Source organism: Cryptotermes secundus, unplaced genomic scaffold (genome assembly GCF_002891405.2).
Source record: "Cryptotermes secundus unplaced genomic scaffold, Csec_1.0 scaffold213, whole genome shotgun sequence".
Classification (NCBI taxonomy): Eukaryota; Metazoa; Arthropoda; class Insecta; order Blattodea; family Kalotermitidae; genus Cryptotermes; species Cryptotermes secundus.
Window position 1 is genome coordinate 2907078 of NW_019731264.1, and position 21227 is coordinate 2928304.

The 21227-nt window shown below is 41.9% G+C and overlaps 1 protein-coding gene across 7 annotated transcripts in view; it reads left to right on the forward strand.

Annotated features, from left to right (window-relative positions):
- The window catches only part of LOC111866732 (sodium/potassium-transporting ATPase subunit alpha), a 338583-nt gene that overhangs the window by 240147 nt on the left and 77209 nt on the right, over window positions 1-21227 (forward strand). For 2 of the 7 annotated variants that reach the window (XM_023855941.2, XM_023855943.2), the window contains exon 1: window positions 8607-9281. The exons of the other annotated variants lie outside the window; for them this stretch is intronic. In XM_023855941.2, the coding sequence (XP_023711709.1) occupies window positions 9267-9281 (15 nt within the window). In that variant the 5' untranslated portion in view covers window positions 8607-9266. Of the gene's footprint in view, window positions 1-8606; window positions 9282-21227 lie in introns of those variants that run through there. 7 annotated transcript variants of the gene reach the window in all.

A 21227-nucleotide genomic window follows, 5' to 3' on the forward strand; every position in this document is an offset into this window, starting at 1 on the left:
TCATCTCTCTTCGGTCAAGATATTCTCCTCAACACCCTGTTCTCAAACACCCTCAGTCTATGATCCTCCCTTAACGTCAGAGACCAAGTTTCACACCCATGCAGAACCACAGGCAAAATTATAGTTTTCTTTATTCTAATTTTTATGTGTTTGGACAGCAGGCGAGAAGACAAAAGGCTCTGGGCTGAATGGTAGCAAGCATTACCAAAGTTCAATTGCCTCTTAATTTCATCCTGAATCAGGTTTCGATCTGTTATTGTTGTTTCCAAATATCTGAACTGTGCCACACTTTCAGAACATCTGTTTCCTATCTTTATGTCATGATTTTGCCCTGCATTTTGGTGACGAGACAGCAAAATATACTTTTTTTGTTGGTAGTGGGGTGGGACTAAGACCCTTGTACTGCGGCTACTTCTGGCCTATTGTACCAGCCCCAGATGATAGGTGAGGGTGATTGTGGAGCAATTGGTGGAATGAAGATTGGCAGGGGAAACCGAAGTACTCGGAGAAAAACTGCCCCAGCGCCACTTTGTCCACCACAAATCCCACTTGACCAGACCCGGGATCGAACCCGGGCCGCAGCGTGGGAAGCCAGCGACTAACCACTTGAGCTGTGGCGCGGCCAACATATACTTAGTTTTCTCTGTGTTTGCTCCTAGACCAACCTCTTTACTTGCGTCGATTAAAGTTTGTGTGTTTTTCTTTATGGTATCTACATTATCACCCAGTAGGTTCACATCATCGGCATAGACCAACAGCTGATGTGTCCCGTTTAATTTCAGTCCCACCTGGTTTCCGTGGACCTTCCTAATGGCATATTCTAAGGTAAAGTTGAAAAGGAGTGGCGATAAAACATCCCTTTGTTCTTTGTTTAGACATAAAAGATAAAAATATATTTGCATTGGTGTCTGTCTGTTACATTGTGCTTTTCAAGATGATTGGTCAAGAAAAAATATAGTAGTATTATGTTCTTTGTTACAAAAGAAAATTGGATAGGAATTAATCGATTGGTTTCCAAATTTATGTGTAGCGCTTAGCGTTTTCTTCTCAGTTTGCTCGCTTCAGTTGCCCCCTGCCGAAATAAGATTCAGTGTCGTGAAGAGAGTGAAGAATTTGAACCTTTCTACATTTTTCGAAGACAGGCCAAATAGGCCGCCCCTTCCTCATTCGAATTCTGACTTTGCGCTGAGAAGAATGTGCAAGAACTATAGCTCGAAAAAACATCATTAGAATTTAATTTCCGTGACATATTCAGTTTGGATTATATTTTACATATCGTTGTCAAGTTATGTGTCAAATGAATGTAAATAATTAGACAAACGTAAAACGCTTTGAATTATTTATATTATATAATTAAAACGGTCTTTTAATAGATAATATTGTAGAAAATTTGATTTTAAAGAATTTATTAAAAATATGGATGTATTTGTATGGCTTTTGCAATGGCGTGGAGTCCGGCTCCATCTCATCTCTCTAAAGCTTTGGCAAGAAGTTATAGTGATACTGTGTTTAAATAAAAAATACATTCCTATAATGTCACTAAAATATGGTGTATAGAATGACTGAAATACAATACTGTTTAAGCCATGCAAGCTTTAACTTTCACATCATTGTCTTTAATCGAAATTTCAAGACTGTATCCCGACCCTCTAAGAAACACAAGGGCCCTGTGTTGGATCTCTCTGACTCGACTGCATCTCTAGTTTTAGCCCTTGGGTGATTTGTGGAGTGGTTGACGATGCCATAGTGTTAGAAAGAAGGAGGGTGTACTTTTAGTCATGGACTCCACACGCTCAGAACCGTCACTACAAAATTTGCTGTTGAATTCGAATGTAAACCTGTTCACTTTAGTTCATATCATATTCTGTTTTTGTAGGAACTATTTTAATGTCACAGACCTTGTTTTCCAGGACTCCCCAACTGAACTGTAGGTTGTTATATCAGGGAGGGATAGCTACTCGTATAACCCTTTCACGAAATGAATAAAAGTGACATATAGTTGAGAGCATATTTCTGTTTTTCTACCCATCAGTCATATGTTTCATTCCCGAAACTACCTATAGGATTTTTTTTTTTAGTTTCTTGGTGTGAGTTGAGACTGAGTCCACTTGGTACGTCGGCCACTCTTCGGCCTATTGTACCAGCCCCAGATGATAGTTGATGAGTGTGGAGCAGTCAGTGGAAGGAGAATTGCCAGGAGAAACCTAGCGCCACTTTGTCCATCACAAATCCCACATGACGACCTGGGATCTAACCCGGTCCGCCGCCATGGGAATTCGGCGACTAACCTCCTGACCTACGGCACTAACTAAAGGGAGAAATTTGGTACTGAGGGTAGTGTTCTTCCATCCATATTTGGTCTGTTCTCTTGCGATTTCTCGGCTAAATCACTGTGCTTGTTTTTCTTACCCACGTGTGATGCGCGCCCCGCCCATCTACTCCTGATTCATTTAATCTTAGTAGACGAAGAGTAAAGATAATGAAAACCTAATGACGGTCGTACATGAAGCAAAACATGAAGCAAAACAACATTTTAATAGAACTAAATAATTTTATTGACAACTAGAGTACATAAGTTATTTGTTTTAAAGTGTGAAGTTGTCGTGATCGACAGACATGTTTATGCTGTAGTGACGTACACAGCGGCATGCGAAGCATATGAATGAAGAGAAATATTGAAATTAAGAGTTGCGCAATTTACTGCTGCCACTTGTTGCTCCCCGTGTCTCTTAATTTAAAATATCATTCTCGAAATCATATTATCAGTCACCCTTAATCATAATAATTTTGAGAGAAAGGGAATAACTCTCATACCTATACATAATTAACGAATTAAATGGAGTAGATTCCATCTTGAGAATCTGATAGTCGCTCAGCTAATCAAGGAATACATATTATTTCGGAAATTGAAGGTTTATTGTTGTGTTCGCGAGAGCTCCTGGCCCCTATCCTGTACAAGATAAATCCAGTTATCAGCCTCTTTTCTCTTTATCTAAGATCCATTTCAGTTAATGTCTTATAGAACCGTCTTTTGGTTCAGTGACACATTTGTCCCTTCTAAACTCTTCTCGTGTTGTCATAAGTCTGACTTATATTTTGCTACTTTTCAGCGCACATGGCCTCTAGATATAAATACATTCCTTCTGTTTTCCAGTTTCCAAATCTCGTTCCCCTTTTCTGTTACTTGGGTCATTCCAAAAAATCTGTCAAAATCCGAGAGCCTGTGTAACGTATTGTAACTTGCTGATTTCTTACGGTGAAGAGTTGTTAGTTCCTGCCCAGCCCTACAGCTGGAAGCCCGCCTCTTGTCGATGTCCGCGATTGCTGGTTCAATATAAGGCAGTTACCCTTTGTATCTGGAGGTAATTTCATTTATCCAAAATCTGAGAACGCCTCATGCCATGGTGACAAGGAATACAATTAATATTCTCATACAAAACAAGTAAAATCACAGGTTTGTACCTTTAGGATTGTAGATATGACACAGAAAAATACATCATTCTGAAACGAATGGTAACAAGCATTTCCCAAGCATAGAAGCTCTCAATTGAGTACTGAATTTCATTTCGATTTATTGCAGTCGTTCTCATCTGTTCTAACGTTACATAATTATCGTAGGATTTATTAATCTTTATCAAGAAATTGTGACCGCCTCTATGGTCTAGTGGTCAGAGTTACTGGCTACAGCTCCAGAGGTTCCGGATTCGATTATCGGCGCTACCAGTTTTTCTGAGAAGAAGTGGGTCTAGAACGGGGTCCACTGAGCCTCGTGAGAATAATTGAGGAGCTACTTGAATGGAAAAGAAGCGGCTCCGGTCTAGAAAACTGAAATTAACGGCCGTGGAGATTCGTTGCACTGACCACGCGACACCCTCTATGCGCTAAAGTTGGCACTAACTTCGCCGACAAGCTGCGGTCGCTCGGTCGGTATAGTTCGCTGGCGGACTAATGCCACGGAGTTGGATTTTTGTTTGTATAAAGAAATTGTTGGGTTCAGCATTACGATGTCGAGACGCGAATATATTGTTTAGGTATCTCTTAATTTATTTATAGTACAACATCGTCACTAGCCTTTTAAGTATACAAACTCTGCATGTAGGTACGCAGTTCAGAAAAGCTGCGGATGAGGCTTGCTCCATGTCAAGACCAGGAATCCTGAAACTTTGAAGATAAACCCGACTTCCACTTTGTGTTTGTGAGGTATCCTAACACCATGGTGACCATGGTGACTGTCTCCACGCAAATGCGGATTAGTGGCTTCAAATAGGCTACAACCGTGTCCTTTAATTGCCTTTTCGAATCATCATTCGCAGTCACTGTAATATTCCAATCTACATAAATCATCGTCATTAAAACACACGAATAATCTCAACAGTTCATATACAGTCGAAATGAGCGAAATATAATGACGATCAGTTATTTCTGCTGTACTTTTGATCTCAAATTCGACGTGTGGAGTGCATAACTGAGTTTCTTTCGCTAGCTTATTTCTGGGATCGGATTTATTTTTGTTACTGGCATGTTCTTTATTTAAAAGTCACCTTTCCTTCCTATTTGTCCTATTCATCGTCATAATTATTTATGCCATTACAAGTTTAAGATTATGAATGAATGTATAAGGGGTGGGCCTTCTTGGCCCTTGCACCGCGACCACAGTGATCCATTGTGCCTATGTTTAAGAGTAAGCGACGCCTGCGATTCCGTGATTAGACTACCTGTCTAACAATGTTGTCGGAGGAGTTGCTAAATTAACAAGGCGCTTGAGAAGTTTCAGTTTCCTGTTTTTAGTAGAATTTTAATTCGAAATTATGGCAGTAAGTAGAACATCAGATTGTGTGCCGTGTTCCTTGGTGTACATCCAGCAAGCAACACCGATGGGCTGCAGATAAACAGGAGCTACCATTATCAATGTTAGTTCACAACAAGTTCACTTTACAGTCTCCGTAGGACGGCATCTGAAACTGCAGATTATGGTCCCAAAATTGTTCCTACTCAAGGGACAGCGAGGGGGCTTCTCCATCTCAAGTCTTATTTAAAATACAGATGTATCCACATACAGTTTCAGTAACTCGTTAAGGAATTAAGATTTAAAAAATGCGCTTTCAGAAAATGCACCTGCAAACAACGGAATCTTTTCGTTACTGTTCAGGAATATTTTACAACTTACTGTAGGTAGAGCGAGGTCGCGCAACTTTTTAGGTTCCTGCTGTCACAGTACAGTCAGAGGGGCTTGCAAGAATGTGGCCGGCAGGGAGGAGACGGGGTAAGTAATATCGCCAGAAGTGTATTTTCGGTGATGAAAACTGCTTGTATTTACGTCGGTATAGCGACTAGCTACAGGCTGGACGACTGAAGTATCGGAGTTCGAGTCCCGGTAGGGTCGAGAATTTTCTTTTCCCGTCGTCCAGACCGGCTCTGGGGTCTACCAAACCTCATGTACAATGGGTACCGGGGGCTCTTTCCCCGGAGGTAAAGCGACAGGGGCGTGAAGCTAACCACTCACCTCCAATTATTGCAGAGGTCAAGAAAATGTGGATCTATACATCCACTCCCCCATACGTCTTTATGGCGTAGTGCTAAATTAGCTAAAGACAGGGACAATGCTTATAGGCCTATCCCTAGTCTGCCGATCACAGTGGCTGCGCGATATAAGGCATGAAATATCTTCGCCATTTCGAACACTGGGATCGTGGGTTCGAATCCCATTCAAGGCATTGATGTTTGTCTGCGTTTATTCTGTGTTTATGTTGTCCTGTGTAGGCAGCGGCCTTGCGCTGACTGATCCCCCGTCCAAGGAGCCCTACCGACTGTCTAAGATTACGAAACCGAAGTGAAACGAAACGTTTCACGGATGCCCTATGCTCCAAGTGGCAGCAACAGGCATAGATAGATATCCTTAGTTTGTAAAGGATCTTATGACATGTAAGAAGCTTGTGGCATCAACAATAGGAATAATACCACATAATTTCTTATAATACTCAAGAATATTAACTGGCGAATGTTATTACTGTTAAACACTTTTTTTTACTGTATACACGAACTATCACAAAATGGCCTTTTATCTTATGAACAAAGTGATCGGAATTTCCAACGTCATGAATACTTATTTGTCAGAAGCCGCTATTAAGGTAATGCTGTCCTTGTGCTTAACTAATTAAACACTACGCCATGAAGGTATATGGGGAAATGGATGTACAGGTCCACACTTTCTTGACATCGGCACTAGTTGGAGGAGAGCGGTCAGTTTCACGCCCCGGCCGCTTACCCCCGAGGAAAGAGGGATTGGATAGGAAGTTGGGTGGACCCCAGACCCGGTCCGGATGACATGGAGAAGAGAGAAATGTTGACCCTACCGGGACTCGAACTCCGACCCCTCGGTCGTCCAGCCCGTAGCCAGTCGCTATAAAGACTAAGCTATCGCGGCTCACGCTGTAGTAGTAGCAATAGTAGCAATAGTAGTAGTAGTAAAAATAACAGCGGTTGCGGCATCAGCAGCAGGCAACAACAACAACAACAACAACAACAATAATTCCAATTATACTTCAGCATCCCGTTGCATTGTGGCATTACCGTTATTACTAAAGCATACAGGAAGACTGCAGCAGTAACACAGATACGGGAGAAATACGACACGCACAAAGTACAATGGCCGCAAAAGAGTACAACGACAGCGTTCTAGTCGTGAGGTGAAAACTAAACAATGACGATAGACAAATGAGCAGTGCAGTGGTATCTCCGAAAACAAAGGAAAATTGCCTGAAGATGGCCCATGTGCGGCCGAATCATGTTTCAAAGTGAGAAGAGACATATGTAAAAATAGAGACTAGTAATTTGATGATCACTTTTAGTGCCTTAATGACATTTTATGATTTTTAACAACAACGTAAAGTATTAAAGTTGCACTTTTAGTGAGAAACATATTTTAGATGTCTTTCATATTTTCAAAAATATTGTTGCATTATTGACGGGTGCTTTAACAACGAGGATGACAGTAATGCCTGAACGACATGGCAGTCACCTTCATCAATGCGGAATAAATTAATATGTAAACTAAAGATAAGCCTTATGTAAAGATGGTAAGAGATGACGATCAAGTCAATTGAAACAGTGGTAATCCCATGTACCTTGCACCATATATTGAAGAAATGAAATTGACGACATTGTTTTTACACAGCGCGCCATGAATACGCGCAGGACAACATCAAAGAACTTTCTTCTCAAGAATGACAGGCGGCACATGTTCGGCGCCCATCAAGAGAAGTAATAAGAAATAGGAAACGAACCTTCTTGGTTTATAAATTCTAACAAAATCTTAACAAACCAATTACAAAAATTTTAATATATTAAGACAGCCGCTGTAGTTGTAAAAACTTTAGATTTTATACCCAATCGTATATTATTAACATTATATGTATATATTTTAACGCTCAGAACATATATTGTCATAGTAGCTTCCAACTGTATCGATGTCCCTCTGAAGATGGTCTCTAAAGACCGAAACATGTAAGGGCATGAAGAATTGAAATAAGAAAAATCTTCACCAGTCACACCGGACGGAACTGTTTTAGTTTTTATAATATTGTTAGTGTGACGGACCAAAATGAAACGAATAAAAAATACGAATTTGGACAGGCCTCGAGTGGCATCACATACATACCGCGTGTCATCAGAATCTTTAGAACGGTTCTCTATTTGAAACATGGGGACGCAGAGACAGGTGGACAGACATGACCACTGCCATACGGTCTTGTCGAGCATAACCTAGAGGAGGGTGGATAGGCTATTAAAAGGTACTATTGTCCCGCGATGTAATGAAGCACCACTTAACGAAATATATCATCATCATCATCATCATCATCATCATCATCATCATCATCATCGTCAGTAATCTGTCAGATGACAGGTCCACAGTCTCTTCCAAAACAATTCCTCCACTTAATGCGATCTAGAGCTTTCTCCTTCAAATGACAGTATCCTCTTCTCTCTCTCTCTCTCTCTCTCTATATATATATATATATATATATTGTGACATGTGTTACTGTGTTGTGAAGAGTTCTATCTTCTGGGGTATAACACCTGGGAAATCCGTTGAAAGCCAACGGACGTTTCGGACGAACATGTCGCCTCCATCTTCAGGGTCGGAGAATAAGCCGAGAAAGAAACCAGCATGAAGCAGGTAGCAAGTAGAACCTCCTGCGCGGGGATTTCTTCCTTGGCTTATTCTTCGGCCATGAAGATGTAGGCGACAAATTTCTCTGAAACGTCGGTTGCCTTTCAACGTACTACACGGCGTTACATCGACAAGAGAGAGCTCTATAACCACCGTTGTGAGAACGTCAAATTATACTTTGTTTTCATCCGTCCATCTACATTTCTGCAGTTTAAAATGCACCATCTTCAGCGGCAAGCGTTCGTGCACCTGCGCCGTGCAAAATCCTCCTAGGCAGCTTACCATTTCCGTTTGTGACGGTGGGGGTGATGGGGCTGCCGAAATAAACCGAACGCGAGACGAAGTTGGCCGAAGCAAGGCGAGCGCCATGGTTGCTACTCATGACGCAGTGTGACGTCAGTAGCTAGTGCTGCTCGTTCAATAAAATCCATTGCAGGAAAGCAGCGCCAGTCTCACATAGAGTCTCACAGAACTTGGTGCAGTGTGTGCTGTGTGGAGGAGGTTGCTGGATCTTCCCCTCCCCGAGAGTGAATCTAGTAGTGTGAATCTTTTTGTTTCATTCTTTTTTCCTATATATCTCTTCCTCACATCTCCAGGAACACAAGAAAGGCAGCGGCGGCAGCGTTAGGAAACAGTTCGTACCGCGTCAGTCGGGAGTGGTGACCGCGTAAAGTGCTGCCGTTCCGTGCTATTTCAGCAGTCGCCTCGACTTCGCGCTGTCCAACATCAGCAGCAAGAAGGCAACATTAACGTACTAGCTGTTCAGCAGACAACTCGATTTGCCTGATAAAGTAAACACCTTAATCTGCATTATCTCCCTCCTTACTTATCCGCCCTTCCCCCCGCTTCGTGGTTTACATTCCAGTGGACTTAGAACGTCACACGCACTTGTAGTGACGTTAAAGTGAGTGAATGAGTGTATATATGTGTGTGAATATACTCTGATCTATCGGGGTAGATAATAAGAATAACGTCCTACCTTAACATTGAGGGAAGGTGAAGATATTAGTGCAACTAATTTACTGTAAAATTCGGTAGTTGATACAGAAGCACCAGTACCAGCGTCTCAAGGAGTAACAGTACTTGGACTCCAACCATGCCAGCCGACAAGGTTAGTTCAGCTGATAAAAACGGATTGTGACTGGCTTGTGGCGCTATACCAAATGATGTGTCATAGTATCACACTAAATGCTTGCATCTGGCTTTGTTTATTTCAAACTCGATGTAGTGCTTAAGTTTGTTTTGTAATCTAGGAGGCTTGTAGCGTTAATCGGCCTGGTCTCGCTTATGTTGCCCATGTCACAGACATATCAGTATGTGTAGTGTTTGGCGTGAAAATATAGCGTAACCAGGAATTCTAGAGCAAGAAATCCCCGAAACCACCAAAAAATATATTTTGAGAAATACCGGTGCTGCTCCTTGCCTGTATGTAGACAGATATTTCAGTGGATGGATACAGTAATGGTTTTTATTTGAACGGCAACCAGAAGAGTTTCTATTGAAACTGAACAGTTTAGTTGGAAAAGGCGGTAAGTCCACGGTTTGGCTCTTGGACTCCTCTGTTTTCCAACTAACCTCATTCAACTGTAAATCCCAGGTCTTTCCAAAGCAAAATAAACCCGCATTGTTTCTGCTAGCGAACCGAGGTGGGGTGTGTTTTTGTACCATGCAAAATCCACACTTCCCTTTTGTCTATTTTTTTCTTGCGTCGGTATATTTAGGTCAAAAGTAGGTCAAAAGGCTTAATAAGAAAAATTACTGGAACCCTGGTTAATAATATTTCTTTTCATGTTGAGTTTTGAACTCAGAGGTTCATCGAGTTAAGCATCCAAAGACGTCTCCATGTCTTTTTTTTTTTAATGCTAGTGGGCTGGGACTAAGTCGCTTGTACTGCGCCCACTTCTTGCCTGTTGTACCAGCCACAGATGATAGCTGAGGGTGATTCTGGAGCAATTGGTGGAATGAAGATTGGCAGGGGAAACCTAAGTACTCGGAGAAAATCTGCCCCAGCGCAACTTTGTCCACCACAAATCCCATTTGACCAGACCCGGGATCGAGCCCGGGCCGCCGTGGTGGGAAGCTAGCGACTAACCGCTTGAACTATGGCGCGGCCCTCTCCATGTGTTACTAAGTACGATATTTACCAAGCATTTAAAGTTTCGAACATATGTTACACCAGGAAGAAACAATGCGAGCTTAATCCTCAACCGGATTCCCAAATTGTCATGACTGATAGTGTGTTCCGTATTTTGGGGGACTAGAGGAATTAATGGAACGAAATGTTGCCAACCCTTGAATATTCGTGTACAAAAGCAGTGGCAGCCATGGTTTGACTTCGTGTAGGGACAATGAGGATTTTCCTTTTCACCCCACGTCAGATCCGTTATATGTGACCCTTTGGGTTCGGGACGCATCACCGAAAGTAAAGCGGACGAAGCGTAGCACTTCCACTGGCCGCCATGTCCGAACGCAGTGAAATTACGGAGCTTTGCTTTCGCACCCTGTGTACTGTGGCCACACTTCTACATTGTGGAACATATTTTCTTGCATCGTTAGGTTTATGCCAGACCAAGTTCATCGTGACAATCGTGACTGGCCTTTTACCATTATATTTTTCGACCGTGTTTTGTTGTTAAATAATATTTTCGCATCCTAAGCCAGTACAAGCCCGCACCTGGAAGATAAATTAGTAGACTGGACGAAATCAAATGGAAGAGAAGTCATATCTGCGCAGAACTTCGGTCATGTTACAAGTCATGAGAAGAAATTTAATTAGAAACGTATTTACGTGAACTGTGCATATAAACTAGACAATAATTTTGTCACGCCCCGCTCCTTTCAAATCATCAACAACAACAAACAAACGACACATGAAACGCTCAAAGAAATATGTACACAGTGCGAGCCATGTTTGGAAGTGCGAGGTTATGTGCTGAATTCTTTCTCTTCCATCATTAAACGTGTCAAATGACAAGAAAGTGTGCGTTTCTTCGACAGAGTTTGGTTAAACCAACATTTATACTTACTTACAAGTGCATAAAAAGGTAAAGCTATCCCAGTAACAGGCCGTGAAGGCCTGCAGGGTTGAGAGATATCGAGGCTCACACATTTTCTAGAGAATCGGCTCACAGATGGCAGTGGTACTCATTTCTGTTAAAGAGGCTGAGTCGACCCCAGGGCTGTAGTTAGACTGAAAGGATTAGGTCAATTGAAAAATCCAGACCTTACAGCCTGTAGCATGGTGCCTCAGCCAACTACGTTACCGCGTACCCCGTACAATTGCAGATTTCAGAACCTCAGAGGGAGAATTGGGAAGAAGCTCTACCCAATTATTCACTTTTAACTTTGACACTCTGTGGGGGTGAGTGCTACCTTCACGTTCTTGGTTGCTGTACTATCAGGGAGAGTATTTGATGCGTATCACAAGGCGGTAGTTTGTTCGTGGTGGCGGGACACAGGAAAACCTCTGCATCGGATAAATTAATTTTTGAGAAGCACCTTACTGTACACGATTGTTAAAAAATAAAAGGCCAAAAGGAAGGTTGATGCCCAAATAAATTATTTTTTTCTGCTTTCTCGGATTGAGACATCCTGGTTGGTTCAGTTAAAAATTAATTCACAAGCAATTAAGCCTTGGGTCGTGAGATCCACGATAGGTCTTATATTTTTCACCCATCTCTTCAGCGTCCTGCGCGTGAAATCGACCCTTCAGGTTTTGCAATTAAAATGTATGCATCCCTCTGACCTATGCCTACTGCTACAGTGGACAGAAGACAAAACGAGCATACATTCATGCTCCTACTGGGATTCGAACATGTTAGACCTCGCGACCACTGTTGTGGACCGAGTACATACATTTATTTGGATCTGGATTTTCGGAATATACTTAACGTTTAACGGACATAGTGGCGGTAAAATGTTATAAAGCTACTCTGTGTCGTCTGTTAATACATAAGTAACCATTACTTGGTAAGGTTTTATCCGGTTACTTCGGTTTCCCCTGGCATTTCTCATTGAACCAAATGCCACATGCTTCTTGTCATCCGGGGCTGGTACAATAGGCCAGTTAGTGGCCGACGTACCAAGTGGACTCAGTCTCACCCCATCCGACGAAATTAAATGAACTATTATGTAAAGTAAAGGTATCCCTGCAACAGGCCGTGGAGACCCATAGGGTTGTGAGATGTTTAGGTTCCCACATTTTCTAGACAGTCGTCACGGTCGTCAGCCCTATGCTCCGGCCGCCCTTTACCCCCAAGAATATTCTGGTACTCATTTCTGTTAGAGGCTAAGTCGACCCCAGAGCCATAGTGCGGCTGGAAGGATTAGGTCAATTGAAAAAAATCCAATGATCTCATCAGGACTTGAACCCGCGACCTTCAGGCTTGTAGCATAGTGCCTCAACGAACTACGCTACCGCGTGCCCCAACTATTGTGTAGTAAATTTATATGAATCATTATTTAGTAAATTTATCTTTTGTTCCGGGTCAGATATTTGGGCTAGTCGAGTTTTCGTTTACTTTCAGGCAAACTTCTAGATTAGGTAGGTGCCTGCCTTAGTGTTACTCAGTGACCTGTCTGTTTTTGTTTGGCAGTTCAGGTTCCTACACGCGTATAATTGCCTTGTTTCGAACAGAGCCTTTTTACCACTAATGGAAGTGTCTTGTAATTTGTCACTTCGTTTTAGGCCCCATCGTTGTTTATAGAAAGAGGAGAGTGTGGTGACAACTTCAGTAATTTTACCCTCCGACCCCAAGATCCCTAAATATGTGCCATTGTCTATAGAAACTTGTGGAACCAGGGCCTCCGAAGACCGATGAGGCTCACAAACTCCGCCCATTTTAGCACAGTTGCGAAGTGTTTACAAGAAGGAAGAATGTAGTTCAGAGGACGTAATGTGATAGACAACCCGTGGCCCGCTGTCTTCCCAGCTGACAGTCTCATGCTATAGCTTAATTTAGCACTGATATTTTGTTAGCCAAATCACGGCTGAGAATGTACAAAGCGCAGTCAATAAAAATTATTTAAACTATGTAGGATTTGAAGTTTTTACAGCTGTGATTATGAAGATAGTACGCTTCACGATTGAAACTGTTAATATCTTACTTCGGGCGGAGACCGGGTTTGAAGTCTGCAACCCTCTCCCAGACATGTAACACTGTCCCTTCAGGCCTGGCGTTTGAGTTGAACAAGTGAAACGTGTCCTGCCGTCTCTCAGTAGTGAAAAGTATTGATGGCGTTTCAAGAACAAGAATTACGGGTTAGCGTGGAGATGTACTAAGGTGTGAGTAAAAATTAATAAAAAAAAAACAAGGTTAAAGCGGTCTTCGTCTAAAGTAATGCACCTATGACTTGTCACTCGATTAAGATTTTAGTTGCATTTGGTAAATCCGACAGAAATAGTCCAACACATCCAGCTCAGCCTTTGCAACCAATTTGCTAAAGTCATAATCTACGAAATTGATTAAAGAGGTAGTCAGCCGGTTTAAGCCCAGGATTCTTACGCTGGTGGGAAATTCAGACCTGCCCTTTCTACTGTAAGGTTTCCGAAATAAAGTTCACGCCCCGTGGTTCACGGAGTGGATGGACATACAGAAACGTGAAGGAAAAGCCCCGTCCATTTCATCACACTATACTCGAGGTGGAATTGGGTTCATTTCACATTGCAGCTGAAGAAGCACGTGGTACCAGTTTGGAGGGGTTATGATGTCGTTGTACAAGCTCTTTCTTTGAATTCCTGGTTACGCTCACTAGACTTCTGTTGTAATTAGCAATATTGCTCGAATTATATAGAAATTACGTTGCCATCAACAGTCCCTGGTAAAGCGAAATCGCTAGGCTGCTAACAAATGAAACGTTGAAGAGAAGTTTCAGATACGAATATGTGTTAATGTATGATATTTGAGATTCTTACATTTCGTTTGTCTTGTTAACATTCTAAGCTGTGTATTCTGCGAAGCTGCTTCGCTAGATAGGCGATCATGCCGATGTAACTGAGGCGATGTGTCACATCACACAAATAGTTTTACCGGTTGTGTTGGATCTGAAGGCCCCTCTGCGGCCAGTATGAAGGAAACTACTTGTACTGACACGCCGTGTTGTCCTGCAGAAGTTTACCGACGTTGTGGAAGACGGCACTATCTCCAACTCCAGGGCTGAAGAGTAACTCAGCCATCAGAGCTCTGCTGCATACGTTTCACAAGGTACTGTTAGGGTCCTCAAATAAAGAAGAATGACGTCACATCCCGGAGGATAGAAACACCGTTGTTCAGTATTTGATTTGTTGCTTCAATCATATGAAACCCCGAACTCTAAAGAATAAATTTAATTTCATTTCTATGTAAGAAGGGAGAAGTAACTGGGCAGTGCAGAATATTGCACAACTGGTGCCGGTCATAGTGGCCGCGCTGTCTGAGGAAGGAACGGTCTTCGGCCGCTTGAACATTGGGCTCGTGGCTTCGAATCCCACTGAAGACATGGATGTCTGTCTGCGTTTATTCTGTGTTTTTGTTGTTCTGTGTGTAGGTAGCGGCCTTGGGACAGGCCGATTCCCCGTCGAAGGAGTCCTACCGACTGCGTATTGGATTAAGAAACTGAAAAAACGGCCGAAGTCCAAAGGGCTGTAGAGCCATAGAGAGAGAGAGGGAGGTAGAGGAAGCTGGCCATTTGCGTGGGTCGCCGTGTAATTTTGTGGTAGTGGAGTCAGGGAAGTAAAGATGTAGTTTAGATAAGGCAGATTGTAATTATATGCAGAACTTCGAAAACGTATCTTGGAAAGTGTCACCTCGAAGACCAAGAAGAAGATGGGACGTAAGTTAAAGTATACCTTAGGAAGATAGGCTGTGACGAAGGGAGGAGGACGGAACTGGTTCAGTTATCTTCTCCAGAAGCTGTTGGTTGATGAACATTTTCATGCTGTCCCCATTTCACACCCTCACAACAGATCCATTCGAACGTGTTCATTCCATGTACGTCTTTATCGCCTAAAGGACGTTAAATATTATATACATTTCCTGTTTCGACTGTGTTTGGTGCATACATTCGTCCTTTCTGATTTTGTCACCGTAATGATACAGAGCACAAGTACTTGAATGTTAAGCTCTGTAACCTGCTGTTTTCTCTATTTCTTTCTTATTCCCTCTCTTATGCCCAAACATTTTCAGTTAACTTCTTTTAACATATTAAGGTTGCCTTGATGTGAATAAGGAAGTCTGTATATCTGCCTGTCCGTCCGTCTCACCTCTCTGGCTGTCTGTCTGTCTATCCATCGAGCCATCTATCCATCTTGGCTCTACAGCCCTTGTGGACCTTGGCCGATTTTTCAGTTTCTTAATCTGTTCACAGTCGTTCGGACTCTTTGAACGGGGGATCAGCCCGTCTCAAGGCCGCTGCCTACACACAAACACAGAATAAACACAGACAGACATCCATGCCTCGAGTGAGATTCGAACGAACGAACGAACGAACGAACGAACCCAGTGTTCGAGCGGGCGAAGACGGTTCATGTTTTAGACTGCGCGGCGACTGAATAAGAAAGTATATGGCCCCAAAATACATGCAAATGGATTAAAATGCGATTAAGCAAATTTAAATCTTAATTTAGTATTAAAACTTAACGAATCATTTTTTTTTCAATTCCTTTTGGAGTTTAATGTGACCTTTCAAGATTAATATTAAGTCATGATTTTTGTTATCGGCTCACCCGAATAAAGCGTTATGGTCCCCACTTTGGGAAACGCTGCCGTCGATAAATGCAAAGTATTTCCAAACATGACGTAACATTCTCGCCTTTCTGAAACAATATGAAGCAATTGATCACACTTCCGTATCTTACAGAGACACCATATGCCAGAGATAATATAGTTTATTGAGAAGGGTCATTTGGAAGTTTCAAGGTTCGTTATTTTATGATCTTGGTGAATATGCGCGACATATCGTACTTTGTAATGACTGGCAGTTCTGTTTCATGTCCTCAGAGATTCCAGGTCCACATCTTGATCCCCGATATCTGCTGTTCACTTCCAATGTAAGTCTAATTGTCGGTGCACTGGCCGTGTTCATCCTTCCTTTTCTCGTTCTGCGACAGTTAATACCGAATTAGCTCGAATATTAGGCGAGTTTGTACCGCCTCCAAATACTGCTCCTCGGGAATGGAAGAGCGACAGGCTACGGGCTGGTCGGTCGAGAAGTCTAAATTCTAATTCTGGTAGGGTTAAGAATTTTATTCTCTCTGCGTCGTCCAGACCGGTACTGGGGCTCACCCAGCCTTTTCTCCAATGGGTACCGGTGGCTTCTTCCCCTGCAGTAAAACCACCTCGAACTAGTGCCGAGGTCAGTAACACGTGGATCTATACATCCACTCCCCTATACGTCTTCGTGATGTAGTGCTTAAATAGTTTTTTATACCTTTTACTGCTTCTTACAAAGAGGAGTCGGTTGTTTCTTGGTCCTTAAGAATAAACATAAACTCTTTTTGCTTTTAACCTCCTGAACTAAATGATATTCTATTTGTCAGTAGATCGTCATCTGATTTTTTTAGGCATAAGTTAGACACACCGTTCCGTCCAGTACGGTGAGCTGTGCCTGTGGCTCTGTATGGGATTCCTCTGAGTTCCGTGAAGCGAAAGCGTTGCGTCAGCGGAAATACGGATTTGACAGAATCGATAGCTCTACGCGCGTAATCTTGAAGAGACATCGACTGAGTGGGAACAGCCTGGGATTACCAAATTTCAGGGTATGGAAAAAAAAAATAAAGCCGTCACGACCACAGAAACTTCTAGGACGACCGCCCGACAGTGACCACCTAGTAATGCCAGTCGATGTAGATAACGTGATAAAACACTATTGGAGAAGTAATTTTGATATTGGTATGGAAATTATTACCTCTTCTTTCTGCCAAGTCCTTCAACTCATAGTATTAGGCCTTCTAGTATGTTTCGATTAGGAATTTAATATGTATTAGTGTCTCTGACGGGATTCGAAACAGCGATCTCACTGTTTGACAGCCCTTGACTTGGACTGTGCAGGGCTCCATGGTGACCTGAATGTTGCGAATGTACGTGTGTTTTAAGTAGTTTCAAGCTGGCAGATCGACGGAGTTTGGTGTAAAAATATGACATTCATGATTTAAAAAAGGAGTTAATTTCGTTTCGTCATAAGACTTAACAGAGGAATGAGTGTTTGTTGCTGTAGATTGGCGATACTGAAATCCACAAATGCAAGAATTTTACCCGCAGTGGCTGGAATAGGGAGTTGGATTCTTAGTCCGAGAATTGGATTGAACTGACAGTCTTTTGTGATATCGGTGATATCGGCGCATTAGCGGCCTCAGCAGGGAATTGTTTCGTAATTCTACAGAGAGGCCAGTAGTTTAAAAGTCGTTATTCCCCGGTAACGTCAAGTGATCTGCGGAAACAGTGCTGTAGGGTTGCCGAGAGAACGCACGAGATTCGTTGCTCTTATGTGACCCGTTTGGAGTAATTTTAATCACGGAATTACAAGCAATTTGGAATTACTGATATGTTTCGTTTACAGTGTCTTAGGAAAGGGTTTATGCGAGAAGTAATGGGCCAGGGCCAAACAAATAATCAAGAAGAAACAAAACATACACTACTGTTTTTTTTTTCTTTTCTTTTTCATGTATCCTCTTGTGTTATACAATTTCAGTATCTCATATAAGACAAAAAAAAAACAATATAAGACATCTGTTAAAAAGAAATGATGACTGAAATAATATGTTTAACATTAGTGGGGTTTACCAACTACAATGTGCTGACTGTCGACAGAATATGTAGGACAGACCGGGCATACCTTCAAGGTCAGATTCAGAGAACACATACGAGACACAAAAAATAACGGACAAAGCTCCAAATTTGCTCAACATATATTGGACACCACACATGAATATAGTACAATAGACAAAACATTAGAAGTTCTATATATCGGGAAGAAAGGCCGAACCTTGGATACTTGTGAGAGATTTCACATTTACGAAATCAGCAAACTAAATTTGCAACTGAATGATAATTTTACTGAAATTTTTAACCCTATATATGACGTAATCATTGATACATACAGAACATAATAACAGTCATACCCCCTCCACCACTTCCGCATACACCTTATCTTTACCTCCTCCCCCCTCCCTTGCATTGACTTTTAACATACATCACAAAATCAGTCGTTGTTTACATTCCCTACAGAACTTGGTAAGATGAGGCACCGACTATACAGTAAGTAATAATACACTAAATTTTCAATACCAAAATCAATTGTTAAATATAACAGAATTTAATACTATTACTCTCATATCATTTTCAGATTAACATTAGTATTACTACATCTACATCACGAGCCTCCAAAACAGTTTATTATATATACACAAAATGTAGAATACTCCAATTTATCCGTGGGAACACAACGACTGACTCGATGATTTAAAGCATCACTTGAAGAATTTTAATCTTGTTTTATACTATAATTTTCGTTTTATATGGTCTAATTTATTTTACTTTTATGCTAAGTATTTTAATATACTTAATATTATTGTATCCAATTTTACTATTACTGCAGTTCAGTGGTATATATGTTGGCCATGTATTTTCCTGATGGCTTTTGTAGCCGAAACATGTAGCAGACCAAAACTTGGCACTGGCCTTAATATAGTTGTGTTGTGACGGTTTTAATAAAGAAATTATAGACACTACTGTTTCAACATTTGTTTTTATTCGTTGTTGGTGGTATCGCTACATTTTTCGATCCCTCCTTGGGTCATCTTCAGGCGTACACGAATACTATTTACCTTCAGAATCGCGTCAGTAATGAATATGAAGTCATATTGTGTCTGTATGATTATTATGTACTGACAGTTATATCTTAATTTTAAAATGGGGGCCAAAAATAGTTAAAACTAGGCATTAAATGGATAGAAATTAAAACAAATATTGATTCACTAGTGTCTATTTTGTTTCTTTTTTGTTATTTGTTGTGCTACCGTCCCAAAGTATATCTTCTCCTAAATAACACAACAGGATGCGCACGATAAAGATTAAACAAATGATTACGAAATCCATGAAGAAAACGTCGGTTCCTAATGGGCGGTAACCGGTATAATTTCTGGTGGTCACGAACTGTGCTCAGTGAATCATCAGAGCAGGAAAATGTTTGGGTCGGATCTGATTTTTTGGTTTAAAAACCAAGGAATGTGAACTCTGCTGCAGTGCGTGTCACTTGACGAGGGGTGGCCTATTCGATGGGAACTGTCAGGGCTGAACAAACCTTCGCTTAATTTATCATTGTCAACAAACGGAAGAGTTTTTAACGGAGCTATAACGTGTCTGTCTAACTCTCAGGATGTACCCAGTTCGACCTCAGCTGAAGAACCACGTGCCCAGACAGTTCGAGCATCGTATGTCTGAGTACCTTCATTTATGTCATAATGACAAGTTTCAATAGGCCGCGACCTCTCCCAAAATCTGTTTGTAAATAATTCACCTTGTTGGTGATAGTGATGAATCAGTCAACGTCAGACAGCCTTTGTTAATTAATGCAGAGACTTGAATAATTGTACCAGTTAGACATATCACGCACATGTATTTATGTGGCTTAACCATTTAGAGCACAGTTTTTTAAAATAATGTTTACGATGATGATCATCAGGGGTCGGAAAGTTTGATTGGTAGGTAGTGGCGTCAGAATAATTTTGGTTGGCTTCTAATTTCCCACTCTGCGTTAGAGATTTGACGTTTATAGTTCTGGCATCGCAGAGGTTTGGGTCCGTCGTCTTCTGACGGTTACAATATATCTTGCAAGCAGTTTTAAACATTTTCGATCTCGCACTTGTTACTGTTAACTGTTCCGCTTGTGTTTGAAACCAGGGTATCTCTGTACAGTGTCTGAATGGGACCGGGCAACCACGACTCGATTGGCGACAGGGAGAGGATGTATCATCATCATCATCATCATCATGTGGGCACGCCTTAGCGTAGTTGATTGAGACACTATGCTACAAGCCGGAAGGTCGCGGGTTCGAGTCTGGATGAGGTCATTGGATTTTTCAATTAACCTAATTCTTCCATCCGCACTTTGGCCCTGGGGTCGACTCAGCCTCTAACAGAAATGAGTATCAGGAATCTTCCTGGGAGTAAGGGGTAGCCGGCGCGTAAGACTGACAACCTCACCGCCATTTGTGAGCCGATGTCTAGAAAATGTGGGAACCTCGACCTCTCACTACCCTATGGGCCTCCACGGCCTGTTGCAGGGATAGCTGTACCTTTTTTATTATCATTTGGCTGTTTAAGTACTCTTTCGGTATCGAGACGCTGTAGCGTGGGATGGTAGGTTACTGCATGAATGGTGATAAATTGGACGTAAGCTGTCTTGACATAATCGAGATACAGTCCGGAAATTTTCTTGGAGGAACTGAGGAACACAACGAGAACCTCAGCCAAGGATGGCCGGTGTAGCGGCCAAGATTCGAACCGAACACCTTTCGAATGCAAGTCTTAGAGCGTTGCTTCTATACCAGCCTCTTCGATATTATCATCATCAAATAAAGGAATTGAATTATTGTTATTCATGCTTAAGTGCAAGACAAAATGTCTTGGCTTGACCACAACAGTCAGTTGCGAGGTATCGAAATCGAGAGGAACCAGCGTATGAGGCCAAGGACGACCGTTCCCTGAGGGGCAGGTCAGTCATTTTGCATCACGTCGCTATGAACGCAACCACAGAGGCAATGCTTTGTTTCACGGATCTTTGTCAGTTGCTTGTATTGGCTTTGAGGAAAACTGAATGATGAATTTGAAGGGTATGACCGTGCTGCCGCTGCAGCAGAACATTTGCTCGTAAGGATTGGGGCAGATCACGAAAATACGAAGCTGGGTGAGATCTCGCGATCGAGATGTTGTGTGTGAATCGTAGTGCGCAGGTTTTGTTATCGCCATAGCGTAGGCCTGAGTCCCCTTAGATTTACTTGAATTCGTTAGCAGTTTGTAGGTGTGAATACGTTACAGCAGAGCGTCAATATTCTAACAGCCTTGAAGAAGTAAGTATTCAA